This window comes from Scylla paramamosain, chromosome 7 (genome assembly GCF_035594125.1).
Source record: "Scylla paramamosain isolate STU-SP2022 chromosome 7, ASM3559412v1, whole genome shotgun sequence".
In the NCBI taxonomy this organism is placed as follows: Eukaryota; Metazoa; Arthropoda; class Malacostraca; order Decapoda; family Portunidae; genus Scylla; species Scylla paramamosain.
The window spans coordinates 22,569,143-22,585,377 of NC_087157.1; the positions used below are offsets into that span (position 1 = coordinate 22,569,143).

General features: G+C 39.6%; 1 protein-coding gene across 20 annotated transcripts in view; it reads right to left on the reverse strand.

Moving 5' to 3' along the window:
- The window catches only part of LOC135102216 (protein polybromo-1-like), a 36,034-nt gene that overhangs the window by 8,518 nt on the left and 11,281 nt on the right, over window positions 1-16,235 (reverse strand). For 11 of the 20 annotated variants that reach the window (XM_064007073.1, XM_064007068.1, XM_064007067.1 and 8 more), the window contains 15 exons: window positions 15,768-15,986; window positions 10,481-10,660; window positions 9,870-10,028; window positions 9,389-9,582; window positions 8,807-8,948; window positions 8,418-8,519; window positions 7,235-7,336; window positions 6,210-6,386; window positions 5,731-5,862; window positions 5,422-5,583; window positions 5,024-5,187; window positions 4,655-4,827; window positions 2,949-3,118; window positions 915-959; window positions 252-413 (listed from right to left, as the gene is read on the reverse strand). In XM_064007073.1, coding sequence (XP_063863143.1) covers window positions 252-413; window positions 915-959; window positions 2,949-3,118; window positions 4,655-4,827; window positions 5,024-5,187; window positions 5,422-5,583; window positions 5,731-5,862; window positions 6,210-6,386; window positions 7,235-7,336; window positions 8,418-8,519; window positions 8,807-8,948; window positions 9,389-9,582; window positions 9,870-10,028; window positions 10,481-10,660; window positions 15,768-15,986 — 2,283 coding nt within the window. The remainder of the gene's footprint in view (window positions 1-251; window positions 414-914; window positions 960-2,948; window positions 3,119-4,654; window positions 4,828-5,023; window positions 5,188-5,421; window positions 5,584-5,730; window positions 5,863-6,209; window positions 6,387-7,234; window positions 7,337-8,417; window positions 8,520-8,806; window positions 8,949-9,388; window positions 9,583-9,869; window positions 10,029-10,480; window positions 10,661-15,767; window positions 15,987-16,235) is intronic. The other 9 variants (XM_064007074.1, XM_064007066.1, XM_064007069.1 and 6 more) reach the window with 4 other exon arrangements.

Here is a 16,235-nt window from a genome sequence, read left to right on the forward strand (position 1 = left end):
CCTTTCTTATACACTGCACTTCTACATACCAGATTCAAGTCTCTATTATTCACAGTAACCAACTTCACCCTATCCAAACAAACACAGTCTTTCAATAATGAATGCCTTTCATCCCTTCCTTATTCCTTCTTCCCACATCAACCATTCAATCTGACTCCTCTCTACTCTGCCAGTCCACTCCTCCTTTCCCTCCCTTCTACACACATCCACACCAGCAAGAGCATTCCCTCATTCTGATACATGAGACGTACTCCAGTGGGGGTCTTCTTGATGGCCTTGGGGGTGCCTGTGATGATGCCAGAGTCCACAGAAGCCACTGAGGGAGGTGGTCCATCCATAGAGTCATCGTAATCCAGGTCCATGCGGGGGGTCAGGGGGGAGGATTCCTGCAACACCACACTCCTCACAGCCTCCTAGATTTTCACACAGCATGTAGGACATTAAAATGCAGGGGAAAAAGAGATAAAAAAAAAATAAATAAATAAATAAAAAAAATGCAGCAGAACATGGAGGGATGCTGATCCAGGCATTGCAGATTGGCAGTGATGTGTGCATTCATCTGTGTGTGTGTGTGTGTGTGTGTGTGTGTGTGTGTGTGTGTGTGTGTGTGTGTGTGTGTGTGTGTGTGTGTGTAAGAGGGAGGGAAGAAGTGAGGTGCAGTGGTAGGCAGGCACTCAGCCCTTAAGGACACCACACCTTGGCAAAGTGTGCAGTGGGTAGATTTGGGCATTACATTCCAGCTGTGTGAGAAACATGGTCAGACACATTGCAGTGGCACCGACAGACTTGAAAGTGACCTTGGCGTTGAGCAAGGAGGGATGGAAGGTTTTGTTAATGTTAGATCTCATGAGGGTACAGGAGAGGAGGAGGAGGACCAAAGTGAGAATGATGAAGAGGAGAAAGAGGTGACTTACGTAGGGAAGTGGCTGCTTCTTGAAGGCAATCACAGAAGGGTCAAACTGAAACAATAAAGGAGAAGTGTAGTGACTCTGAATGTTACTCACCAACCACTGCCACAGCCAAAAGGCTTCAAGGAATGGGGATCAAAGCATAAAAAAGTAAATAACAAACATATGTATAGTAAGATGCCAAAAGTTCACAAGCTGTTAATAGACTGCTCCCAAAAATGTGCAACAACTCATATGGCACTCACATATTACTTTGTATTCCACAAAAAGCTGCGACATCACACCAACGTTATCATGTAGGAAAGTGATGAACACAAGGTATCCTTGCATTCCTTAGTTCTTGTAATATTTTCATATTTAGGGCATAAGTAAAACTGTAAGAGTTAAAAGTATTCTTGTTATCTTCTTTGAAATATCCATCATGTACTGTATTTCCCCTGCAATATTACTTTTCAATCCTCTTCATCCAATCAATCCAATAATCCAATCAATCAACTGAAGATATCATGACTTCTAGTTCATACCCTCAACCACCATATGTCCATAGCATCATTCTCCTTGTAGAAAATAAGATGTAGACAACTTTAAATCTCTCAATTTATGAATAGTTTTCTATATACTTATGGGCATTGTATTTTTTCTTTTTTTCTCTATATTGAATATTGTATATATGTACTCTATCTATATACTATATACATTGTTCCATAAAATAACTGCTTGTCCTTTCCTATGTTTACTTCAGCTATAAATGGATGTTTTCAACTTTTTCTTGAATAAGATTTACAGAATGTCACAACACACACAAACACAAATCATCATCCCCCTTTCTGTTATTATTGATAGCCTTCACTCACCTGCTAAAAAATACAATCATACATCTGGCAGCATGACAGGATTCTCCCCAAGGACACCACTGTTTCATAATGTATGCCTTTACTTCAATAGTCACTGACTGATATGTTTTCTTTATATCATTTGGCCTAAATATAATGTCTTGGTGCATGCGTTGTCTTTTTTGCAAGAACTGGCCATTTTAATATGTGTAACAGGGTTCTCTATGGGGATTTCTTATATTACCTTTTAAATGTTGTAGTTTTTACTCAGTGAAGATATACTATTAGCATTATTATCATATACTCAAGATAATGAAAAACTTCATTGAAGTACAGCCTTAACTCAAAGATGAAAGAAAAAATTTATTACTCTTAAAACTTTGTCTATATTCCTGAGAAACAACACTAAGGACACCTGGCGGCTGAAACCATGAACTACAAGTCGTGATATCTCCAATTCATAAGTCTTCACTACAAGGGACTGAATTACAACTTCAAGAGATTTGACAAATACAAGAATATCACAACAGCATCCTGTTCTTCACACCACTTAACAGGATACTCTGATGATGTGTCAGACATTTGTCAAGGGAGTGATATTTGCAAACTTTTGGCATTCTCCAGCTATCTAATGTGCTGTCTAAAAAAGCAATGAACTGTAATGTTACAAACTAATGAATATAAACACAGATAAAAGCAGATCCATTAGCATTCCCTAAGTTATCAAATATAACAAGAACTTACAAAAGAGTCAAAAATACAACCACATTAGTGTCTTGTAAGGAAAAAAAAAAAAAAGGCGCCTAGATGAAGAGTGTTAAGGAAAAATCAACTTGTTCCATATCACAACAGAGACTTGGACTTACAGCACAAGATCACTAAACATACTTGCTCCAATCACTACTAGAAATTCACATGACTCAGCATCACAAGAACAATGAATATGTCATTACTACATCAGTACCAACATACAGAAGGTTGTGTTCATTCAGCTACTTCACTGTGCAAGTGGCCATCCAATGTGCCCAAAAAATCATTCCTCCTCCCTTATTTCTCTCAACAATGAAACTGGAATACTTCTCAAAGAAAAGCATGACTCAAGTAAGGCAAAATTTGTCAAACAAAAAAAACAAAACAGCACACACACACACACACACACACACACACACACACACACACACACACACACACACACATGCTTTAGTACCTTGTTGATGTTGATGGGCTTCTTGAAGTAGTAAATCTCATCAGCATTGACAAGGTTGGAGAGCCTGTACTTGCGTAGACCATTCTGGAGGGAACTCACCCGTTGGTTCATTTCATCCAGGAAGCTCTCGCACACATACACGTCACTCTCACTGATCTCGGTGAGGCGGACTGTTATAGGATGAGCACAGTGAGCAAAACAGAAAATTGACAAATGACTTATACTTTAACCACATACAAGGATGGTTTGACTATTTACATCACTATCTCCCAATGTCGCATGCAGCAAAGCTTAGTGTAATGATATCTGACAAGAATGCCTAAGTTGTGCGCCTTGCTGCAAGACATTATTATTATTTTTTTTATTCTACCTTTTTGTTTGTATCCTCAACTCCATCCAGTAACTGAGTCAGAAAATATAACAACTGACTGATTTTTCAGTGCATGCAATTCCTGGTTCTGTAAAAAAAAAAATTAAGACTTTAAGGGGATCAACCAAGTTGAAAATCTGAAAAATATCGAAAAATGCAAAAATAATGTCATGACAGCCTTAGGCTTGGTACTCCACAAAGATGTGCATAACAATTCTTCATCTATGTTTAAATGCCTTTTAAATATTCATTTAAATGCCCCTCATTCATGGTCAGTTGCTCAGTCAAGGTTACTGTAGGCAGGAGATGGTTGTGGAAAAATATTCATTAAAAAAATGAAGTTTATGAGGAACAGTTTTCCTTATGATGGAGCAAGGAAGTTTCCTCTCACAGCCTCACAGAATGTGGCTAAGGAAGAGCCACAGTAGTCAGTGTGTGTTGTACACACACAGACTGAGAGAATTTGTGACACTCTCTTTCATCAACTTCTGTACCCACTTAGTGTTCACTCACTCCCCACTTTTTGCTTTCACCACAATGGGTAAGAGGAAGTCTTACCTTACCCAAAGGAACAAGGTACTGGCAAAAACACATTGGGCATTAGCTGAGAGAAGAGCACATGCATCAGTGTGGCACGCCCTTATTATAAAAATGAAGTGTGCAATGTTCCATCTAAGATTCCAGATGCCAACAAAACAAGCCATCTATAAATCTAACGCTTGCAATTATGGCTCAAAATCATCTACACCTCAAAACAAATATATTATAATACTTGGCAACTAAAGTTTCTAGTATTACATAGCTATATATGGATGAAAACACTTGAGCGTGCCTTTACACTTTAAAACCTCATATCTCAAAAATAGCTTATTGTGTTCTTGAGGTGAATTTCTCTGCCATTTATTGTTCGATTTTTATTATTCTGGTGCCATTAGAAAGGGAATTAAAATACCTAAAAGAATTATGTAACAGAATTTTGATTGAGTATTTAGATTTTTTTCTAGCTTAGTGAAATATCTAGATGAAAAAAAATTTGATTTTTCTCGACAACGAAACCAAAAATGAAAATTGTCACAATTTTGTTAGAAAACCATCAAAGTATCTTGTGACAAGTTTCCCAGAAAATCCAAGAAAAACTGTTATCAAAATATTTTTTTGCATTTTTATTAAAGACTATTATTCTAAATTTGATGAAACTTATACATATAACTTACGTAAAAGAACTTTATCTCATAAAAATTTGGTGGTTTGGTTCATAAATTACAAAAATGGAAAATAACTCAGTTGGTCCCCTTAATGAGATGATACTGATAAGGCAGCACTCCTGAACACTCACAGGAACAGTAGTCCTTCATGTCCATCACCATGCAGCGGCCAGTGATGTCAGACACAGGCAGGGTCTCCACGCCAGCCGTGAGATACACCTCCTGGCGGTAAGACAGCTGCTCCCCACTTGGGTTTGTCTGTGAGGCGTACTTGAACACTGTGCCAACAAAATAGGCTGTTCCCCTGCACACCAAAACACTGCATTAACAACACTAGCAAGGAATACAGGCTGATATGTAACATGCAGCCATTCCACTCTCAAAACAGAGGAATAAATATGGGAAGTGTTAGATGGTTCTATGTGGGAACAGAATTTTATACGCACACACACACACACATTAGGAAGGTAGCAGCACTGCATGATAAGTTCATGACTTACTCAGGTGTGACCCACAGCTGACTGATTTGCCTGATGGATTTCTTGCCTGACTCCCGTCCCTTGACATAGGTGTAGTCCCCAACCTTGATGGGGCCAGAGGAGATGTTGTACTGCTCGTAGTAGGTGTTGCCAGATGTCCCATCCAACTGCACCTTGGCTACATTCTATTGACAAGAGAGCACAGTCACAAACACACACCACTTCTTGGGATTCACCCCCTAATTACAATGCAACAAGGGATATTCCATGAGTGTGATTGAGGTAGTGAATCAGATCTTGATGCGCAAAACATCCTGTTGCTGGTCCTACAGGCTACAGATCAAAGACAAGAGAGTGCACTTCAAGCCTAGATTTGGAGGAGCAGATTTACAGAAAACTGAGAGCCACCATGGCCATACCGGAAGTGGGCGACGAATGACTTTGGTCTCCTCTTCCAGCTCAGCCAACTCCTCCTTGTGGCGCTCTATCCTCTCCTTGAAGATGGAGTCCACGCGCTTCATCTCCAGAGGCTCAGGCCGCTCCACCAGTTTCACACGGTCCCCAATATTGAATGGGAATGACTGCAAATAACAACATCCTGAGACCCACTAGCTATGTTTTATGATACATTTAACTATAACTCTCCCTTCACTTTATCTGCTGATTTGGAAATGCTGAAAGTGAAATCTAAAAAAGATAAGATGGAGCAAGCACAAGAGGAGACTCACCTTGATTTTCTTGAAGAATCTATTCCTGCTGTTGTAGCGAGATTCACACACAAAGATGTCCTTCTCATCAACGTTCTCAGGTGCCATCTTGACATAGTCCACCAGAGGCAGCACATAGCACTTCCCAATCACCTGCATCACAAAGGAAACAAATACATTGAAGCCATCCATTCATGTTCCACCTCCACACACACACACACACACACACACACACACACACACACACACACACTTCACTCATCTCTTTCCATTCACAGCTACACTTTCCCTTAATGAAATAAGTGAGGCTCCCATTAAGTCAAATTTTGCTACTAGTTTTTTTATTCAAATCTAAAAATGGAAATCATGATCCATTAGAGGAAGAAAAATGTACTTACTTCTTTCACATCTATTCCATACTGCCTAATAGTTATTCCATACCATACCCACTTCTAACAGCTTTGTATTAAGAGTGGCATCACCAACGACACAACACACACCTCAGTGAGTGGGTAGGCATGGTGTTGGTCCGTCTTGAACACCTCCTGCTCAAAGAACTTGCGGTTGGGCAGGTGGAAGGTCTCTGCTGGGCGATAGTAGTTGCAGCCATATACCATCTGGCGGCCTTCACTGTTGGTCCACAGTCGCTCAATGTGCAGGATGGGATACTCACAGTTCTGGGAGAAAATGTCATAGTGTTATGGTCAGAACATCTAATCACCAGGCAAATGATGTTCCAAGGTCATTTTTTTCTTTCCAAGGTCATTACTTCTGAATGTTTTTTCATACAACTGGCTTTTTTTTTTTTAAAGAACTAAGGGATGACATTAAAAAACACTGAAATAAGTTAAAAATGCTGTTGCACATGATAAGGATGAACAGAGACCAACTATGAATACATAAACGGGATAAAGGGGAGGTTTGCACACACATTAGTTTTATCAGCTGATTAGGTCAAATGTGAGACAGCAGAGGTGAACAGATTTACTGTAAGGCCCTAATACAGAAAGAATACTTCCCATAAACCAGTGGTTTTCAATTGGGGGCATGGACACTCTCCCAGGAAAGCACGAGCACAGGGTAGGAGGGGAAAAAAATCACAGAAAATCACACTCACTGACTATTAAATAGCCTAGCCAATGGCTATCTATCTATCTATCTATGGTAGCATAGTTGGGGAGGAGGTCGAGTGGGTGGCACAGGGAGGAGGAGGGTCCCAATTGCACTGAACCAGCTTTGAGGGGGCCCAGCTTGCAAAAGGTTGAGAACCCCTACCATAAATGATCCTCCAAAACAACAGCTACACCATCATTTTGCAAACATCCTCTGAGACATTTCTTTGTATTTACCAAACATTTCCTCATCCCTGCCTCTGATTTTCATTAAGACTCATCCACATCCTTTCTCATGCATGTTGCTACTCTCTCATCTCTTCTCATGCTGGTTACATTCATGCACATTCAGGCACCCCAATTTTTTTTTTTTTTTTTTTTTTTTTTTTAAGTGGTGGGCAGATGGGGAGTACCTGGACAGCATGAGAATGTGGAGTGGTTGGTGGACGTCTTTGCTGAGAGTGGGCTGTTCCTACCAAACACCTCCTTTCAGCACAAGATGATCCACCGGTACACTTGGAGAGGAGGAGTACAAGATGAGCAAAAGGGATTGATTGGTTACATGGCAGTAGACAAAGGCCATCACCATCCCAGTCTACAAAGGGAGTGGTAGGTAGTATAAAAGAATATGGGAGTTATAGGGATACAAGTCTTCTAAGTATAGCTAAAAATGTTTGTGGAAAAATTGTGACTGAAAGAGTGTAGAAGACCAAAGAATAGAATAAGTGAAGAGAAGGGGTCTTGAAAGTAAACAGGATATGGGTATCAATTTTTTTTTCTACTTAAGACAACAATTAAAAAACACTGCTAACACAGGTTGGAAGTTTTAGCTAAATTCAGACCCTGAAAAAACTTTAGACAAAATAAATTTTAATGCAAAAATATAAGCATGAATGAGAGATAACTTCTAGTGACATGAGAGGACAGGATGCTGGAGTATGAGAGAAAAGGGCGAGAAGAGAATGTTTGGAGTAGTGCATGCAAGGAGGGAATACTATGGCAGAAACAAACAGAGACTTCTGCCACAGCCATTTCCTTAAGGAACTTCCAAGGAAGAGATCTAATATAGATAAATATAATGATTTTCACATGGAAATGGGCAATACTGAGGAAAAGGTTCCCAAGCCTTCTCCCTCATCCCTTTCAGTCACTTCCTATGGCATGCAGGAAACATGCAGGAAATACAGAGACAAGCACTCTATGCCTGTGTCTCAGGGCCAGCAATGGGTCAACCACACAGGGTGACTGCACCACAGAGGTACAGACCACAGTGTGTTGAGCAGTGGGATCATCATGTAGCACTTCTAAGGTAACTATGACAATGATGTTTCTGTTTTTTCATTACTTTACATTTGTTGCAGTTGTTTATGGAGGATTTGTTCCCTAACAGTTCCCTCACCTAGCTCTATCTGAGAGTGGATGCCATTTCATTTAATTTTCTTAAAAGCACTTATAATTCCACCCTGACATCAACAAAGCTCAACTGATGGCAAATATCATCCCTTCCCAATTGAATAACAAGAAAGCTGCAAGCCCAATCCATCTCACACAGGAACTCTGAGTCCTCTAAGAGAAGGGCCTGTGTCAGCCACATACCTTGTCTGGTGGGGAGAGGTAGACAAAGTCCCCAACAAAGTACTGCACCTCATTGTGGCTCAGACTGCTGTTGTTTGTGCCATCAGTGGGCTGTGGTGGAGGCTGCGCAAAGGTAAAAGCTATCAATACAAATTACACTAAAAGTTATTTAGCTCTTAACTCAGTCACGGTGTCCATATATAAATCAGCCAAGAGTGTGAGTCAATGTTTATGAGGAAGTGCTAGCAAACTATGAAATATGAAGCATAGTCTGAAAAGGTCATAAGAAACAAATAATAAGGACATAAGAAGTGCTAACAAACTATGAAATATGAAGTCTTAGAACATGGATCACAAGGAATCTGAAGAATAAAAATAAATGACCAGAAGGAAGTATTCAGCAGCAATACCTTGGAGTCCTCATCCTCAGCATCCTGGTCTGATTCCTGCTGGCGCTGGCTGCGAGACATCTCCAGCTGGCTGTTCAGCTCCACCTCTGTGAACTCCAGTGCCTTGGACTTGAGTGTCTGCCCACTATTGCACAGCTCATCTCTGTTCACAGTGAAATGGTTTGGTCAGAGACCTGTGTATCGTTTACCGACTGCTAATCCAAGGAACTGCATATGAACCTTGAAACCTCCAGCCATCTTGAAATAACAATATACTTTATAGTTTTTCTTCCATTTTCAATAACAAACTCATGTACTTAGAAGAGCATACCCTAAACCATGGAGATTTTGAGATTTATCTATCTGTATACCAGACCAGCAATCCCCACAACAGGTGGCCCAGACAAGGCACCACACATTCACACACACACACATCATTCTCACAATTAGCCCTGTCAGCCCCAGGTGGAAAGGGAGTCTAGTGGCCCACCATGCTAGACTTTCATAAAATCACTCCATCACTCATTACTCACACTCATTTACTCATTACTCATACTAGTACCACACTTATGCACATGGAGAGAAAAGAAAAGACTGATTCACCTGATCCTCATGTATTCAGTCTGCAGGGTGATGGCATCCATGTAAACACGTGAATCCAGCTTTGAGCAGCGGCGGGCACGTTCAAACACTGAGAACAGGTCTTCCTGGAAGTGGTCAAGACGAGTGTACAGCCCCTTGTCCAGGCGCCTCTTCATGATGTCATAAGAGAGTGCTCTCATCTTTTTCCCATCCACCTGAGAGAAGCAAGGCAGCCAAACATTAATTAATACCTGAACTGTGAACAACTCTTCCTGTATATCCTCTGTTGCATATCACATCTCTCCTTCCAATGCATGCCACAACACACTTCCTCACAGATCTTCCTTATACATTTACATCCTTTTCCATACCTCCAACACTGTCACTACATCATGCACCTCATCATAATCAGGAAACTTCTTCACATCATATCCTCCTCTGTGCACATTCACATCCTTTTACCACACCTCTAACACTGCCACAACATCAAACCATCACACACCTCATCATAGTCTGGCAACTCGCAGAAACTCTCAGCAGTGTACCTCCCATCTTCTTCCTCATGGTTGTACACACTGATGAAGAGGGACATGAAGAGCTCCTGCACCAGCACAGCCACATTGGGCACACCCTCATCCTGGCTGCACAGCTCTAGACGCTTCTGTAGAGGGAAGTGAATCATGATGATGCCTGTCAGGTATAAATGAATCAAATTAAGAAGAAAAGGCAGGAATGGGATAGTAAACAACATCAGAGGTTGTAGATATTAAAGTTAGACAAATGCAGTAGCTAAACGAGAGAAAAGCAACTAAAGTAGGAGTAAAAAAAATGCCAGAAAACTTAGTAAAAAATATCAGAGATTATAGATGTGATATGAAAAGCTGAAGTAAAAGTGACCAAAATAGGAGTAAAAAATACCTGAGAATGTAAATTTGAAAGTGAAATCATTAAAAAAGCTAGAGTAAGAAAATAACCAATATCAAAATAAAACTACTACTACTAATAGTAATACTATGAAACACAGAAAACTGACAGAAATGAGTCAAGCTAAAAAAAAAAAAAAAAAAAAAAAAAAAAAAAAAAAAAAAAAAAAAAAAAAAACACCACACATGCCTCAAGAGCATGGCGCTGCAAAGTGAGGGCATCCCGGTAGATCTGGGAGTCTGGCTCATTGTAGCGGCACGCATTTTGGAACATGAGAGTGAGGTCTGCCATCATGTCGTCCAGGCTGAGATAGGTGCCACTCTTCCACTTTTGCAGCACTTTGTCCAAATCTATGGGCTGCTTGATCACCTGTGCATAGGGAGGAAGGTGGGTAAGTGAGTGTGCATATGCCTGATCACCTGTGCATAGGGAGGAAGGTGGGTAAGTGAGTGTGTATATGCCTGATCACCTGTGCATAGGGAGAGAGGCAGGTAAATGAGTGTGTACGAGTATGCTTGATCACCTGTAGAGAGGCAGGTGAGTGAGTGAGTGTGTGCATGCTTGATCACCTGTACATGGAGGGAGGCAGGTGGATGAGTGAGTGTGTACTTTGTTGCAGTAGTCATGGTTTGACCTATAGTGGTATCTTTATGTACCCAGCCTCTCCTTCAGTTGATGTACACTCCTTGTCTCTATCACCTCTTGTGGTCCATTATAGATTTCTTGAATTTCATGAGTGAGGTTGGACTTTTTAATGTCAGTGTGTGTGTGTGACGATATATATATATATATATATATATATATATATATATATATATATATATATATATATATATATATATATATATATATATATATATATATATATATATATATATATATATATATATATATATATATATATATATATATATATATATATATATATATATATATATATATATATATTGGAACCTCAGTTTTCGAACTTAATTCATTCCTCAATGCCGTTCAAAAAAACTAAACTATTTTCCCCATAGGAAACAATGTAAAATAGATTAATCCATTCTAAGACACCCGTCCACCATGTCTTAGCAGGTAATGACAAATACTCACACTGCTAAGATGGTTGCTCCACATCTCCAGCTTTGAAATTTTTTATCCAGAAAGGATGTACTGAATGAACTTAGTGACACAGAACTCATCAAAAGACACTGTTTAAACCATGCAGGTCTTTGTCACCAATCTTGTGAGGGAACCCTTACAGAGTGACACAGAGAGGAACAACCCACTTATCGCCAAAATTAAGGTGATTATAACACTTAGACATCTTGCTGCTGGGAAAAGCTACTGGGAAAATGCAGTTGTGCAGTAATGATGGCATTGTGGGTCATAGAGAGGGCCACAGGAGGCTCAGGACAACTCCTGAGCACCAAACCTTGTTTGTTTACATCGAGGTTCTTCAACTTCTTCAACAGGATCACATTTAACTTATTTCAAAAATTGAATTACTGACATACCCTCTGTGTCTCTCCTCCAAATATATAAAAATGAAGGAATTTTTATGGAAACTATAAATCAGTAATAAATGGCAGCTTTTGCTACATCTTGTAGTATTTGAAATCAAGTAACTTTGTTCAAAAACTGAATTATGGTACAGCAACCAAAGCAATTGTGAGTTAATTTTTTATTAAAAAACTGAGTTACTTGAAAAGGAGACGTTCGGTAACCAAGGTTCCACTGTGTGTGTGTGTGTGTGTGTGTGTGTGTGTGTGTGTGTGTGTGTGTGTGTGTGTGTGTGTGTGTGTGTGTGTGTGTGTGTGTCTACATTTTAAACCATTTTCTGACAAAATTATGGCTTAATATTTGAGTATTTCTAGTACCCCAGCTTCCAAACTGTCTTACTTGTTTGCACCCTTTTTTAATGAGACACACATTACCTCCACCAATGCCACTATCACCACCACCATCACCACCTTGTACCAGACTATTATTACCTTCACTACACACATTATTCAAATCACTATCACTTCTTACATCTACATAATCTGGATCATCATCATCATCATCATCATCATTATCATTAAAGCAAGTAAGAGATTTACAAAAATCAGTGTGAGGAAAAACCTCACATAAAGTTTATACCAACACCTCCACTCACTCCTGCTGATGGGCCAGGCATGGGACTGGCCTCACCAGAGTGACGGCCAGACATTGTTGCACTATTTTTCAATAGTGTTATGCCATATAATGACATAAATCCATTGGTATACACAAAAAAAAATCAGTAGCATCATAGAGAGCAATCTATCACAAAAGCATGTGTAAAGGGCCCCTGATGTCATTGGCTTTGCTGGCCAGCTAAGTGGCTGCTAGATAAGCATGGTGCAAGACTGTCCGCTGATTAGCTGCTGGATCAGCATGGCTTGACGTCACCTTCCTGTCACCCCCTCCCTTCCCCACCATCCAGGATCTGACTCCCTTCTCTTGTGCCTGTGCTTCCAGGCTGCAGGCACAGGGCGTCAATAGGAGCGAGGGAACACACATTTTTATAGGGATTTTCTACCTTACTTTTAACAGTGCAAGGGAGTCACATCCACTACTACTGGATAGAAGGATGAAAATAGTGTTGGATGCAACAAACCTGGACTTTAGTAAAGCATTCGACAAGGTGCCCCATCAAAGGCTCCTGAGAAAGGTTAGGGCGCATGGGATAGATGGGAAGGTGTTAGGTTGGATAGGGTCATGGCTTGGTAACAGGCGACAGAGAGTGCTAATAAACGGCTCGAAATCCGAGTGGGGTCATGTCATTAGTGGGGTGCCACAGGGATCAGTATTAGGGCCATTATTATTTCTAATATATATCAATGACTTGGATAGTGGAATTAGTAGCGATGTTAGTAAATTTGCGGATGACACAAAGATAGGTAGATTAATTAGGTCAGAAGCGGATGCCATCGCCTTGCAGACAGACTTAGATAGAATGAATGAATGGACGGATAGATGGCAAATGCAATTTAATATCAATAAATGCAAAGTGCTTAGCGTAGGTAGAGGAAACCCACACAATAGGTACACATTAAACACCCAAACTCTGGTAGGTACAGGGTACGAGAAAGATTTAGGAGTTATAGTTAGCTCTGAACTTCGTCCAGGGAAACAATGCATAGAAGCCAGAAACAAGGCAAATAGGGTACTAGGATTCATTTTTAGGAGTGTTAAAAGTAGAAGGCCGGAAGTAATATTAAAGTTATACTTGGCGCTGGTCAGACCTCATCTAGACTACGCTGTGCAGTTCTGGTCCCCACATTACAGGAAAGATATAGGTCTTTTAGAATCAGTACAGAGGAGAATGACTAAAAGGATACAGGGGATGAGGAGTATTCCTTACGAAGCGAGGTTGAAGCGGTTAAATTTACATTCTCTAGAGAGACGTAGGTTAAGAGGGGACCTGATAGAAGTCTTTAAGTGGTATAAGGGTTATAACAAGGGAGATGTAAGCAAAATTCTTAGGATCAGCAACCAGGGTAGAACAAGAAATAACGGGTTCAAGCTTGAAAAATTTAGGTTTAGGAAGGAGATAGGAAAAAATTGGTTCTCGAATAGAGTGGTAGATGAGTGGAACGGACTCAGTAATCATGTAGTTAGTGCTAGGACACTAGAGAGCTTTAAGAGAAGATTAGACAAGTTTATGGATGGGGATAACAGATGGAAATAGGTAGGAGTGTTTCATACAGGGACTGCCACGTGTAAGCCTGGTCGCTTCTTGCAGCTTCCCTTATTTCTTATGTTCTTATGTTCTTAAACCAAGAATATATATTATGACCACAAATCCCTGCCCTTCCCACAGCTGCCTCAAATGGACTAACTTCCTCCAAGTCATCCCCTACGTGACTGGATACAGGGCTCAAGATGTCTTCTTTAGACTCTTGCACCCTTCGCCAGATGGTCATATATATATATATATATATATATATATATATATATATATATATATATATATATATATATATATATATATATATATATATATATATATATATATATATATATATATATATATATATATATATATATATATATATATATATATATATATATATATATATATATATATATATATATATATATATATATATATATATATATATATATATATATATATATATATATATATATATATATATATATATATATATATATATATATATATATATATATATATATATATATATATATATATATATATATATATATATATATATAAACCCCTTATTATACCAGACTAATTGAGGTGAAGCCACTGACATTAAAGGCAAAAATCCAATAAAAGCAGTGGTGAGTGGGTCAGGAGCACCTCAATTTCTAACCCCCTCCTGCTTCCCAACTCTCCTCTCCCTTTCCTCCCTCCATCTCTCTCTCTCTCTCTCTCTCTCTCTCTCTCTCTCTCTCTCTCTCTCTCTCTCTCTCTCTCTTCTACTGCACCATGGACATGATTTTCCACTTAGCAGTGCAAACATGAGAAGGGAAAGATGCCATATTGATCAAGGGGAGGTGAGTGGTTAGGAGCACCACATCTTCTAACATCTGCCAGTGCAAGACTGAGGCAGAAGCAGTGTGTGGGTGCCAGTGTTGCACTGCTGGCCTGCCCAAATTATTATAGACTGAGGCAGAAGCAGTGTGTGGGTGCCAGGGTTTTGCTGATGACCAGCCCAAATTATTATACAGCAATGTGAAAATTAAGACATTTTTTTTTCTATACATTATGGCATAGTATCTGGCAGACAGCAGACAAACACCAAATTATGACAAAAATACTATGATTATGGTAGACAGCACAACCCTAATTGGTGTGGTGTGCACTCACCACCACCACCACCACCCACACCCTCCTTTCTTCCCACTCTCACTCACTGCCTTGCCACCACCACCAGTTACTAGGATTTCTTACCAGGATGAGCTTCACTAGAAGGGAGCTCCAAACATGCCAACATACCACAGCGTAATAAAATATTCGTGATGATGACAAACATGTACCTGATATAAAATACTGTGGAATGTGTATTGCAAGCATTTAGTGATTTATCAATAATAATACACAATTAATATTCCAGTTGCTGGCCAGACATTCCACCTCATTTACCGACATTTATACAGCAAACCTGATGGATGATCCATAGGCCATACATGTCTGTTAAGAGTGGAAATCCACTATAAAAGGGTCCAGTATAAGAAGGGTTTACTGTATGTATACTATATATATATATATATATATTTATATATATATATATATATCAGATTGATATATTGATTTAACTAACACTCAAAGAACTCAGCAAATATGGTGCTCTTTAAGAGAAGATTAAGTTGTTACATTTTATGTTGTACAGGCAACGTATTCTACAGGTGACTGCCATCCTGCCAACCTAAATAAAGGGCTGGGTCCTCTATATCACAATAACAAAATGCACCAGCCTACCATAAAAGGTTTCCTCACCTCATAGTAGTCAGGGTAGAGTGCTTTGGATGGCAGCTTCATGAACACCTCAGACAGCTGGCGTCCCTCACTGTCCTTGAAGTCCCGCACGGCGCTGTACAGGCCCTTAATGTGCTTGGCATTACTGGCATACACGGGGAACTTGGGCTTCTTGATAAGCTTGGCTTTAGCTAGGCTCATGTCCCCTTGGTTTAGTTCCCGGATCTTTTCATTCAATACCTGCAGTGATAGAGAGAAGCAAAAGAAATGAGCAACCAGGGAAGAGGAAGAATTCATGTTATCTGGACACTTACTTTCAGTAACTGCAATTTCAACCACGTAAGTAATTTGTTCTCTATAAACATGAAGCTGTCACTTGTGAAAATGCAAGAAAATTAATAGTCCCCTTAACATTTAAAAAAAATTTTTTTCTTCTGATCTCAACATGTATATCATCCAATTATAAAAGAATGTTTGTCTCAGAAACTA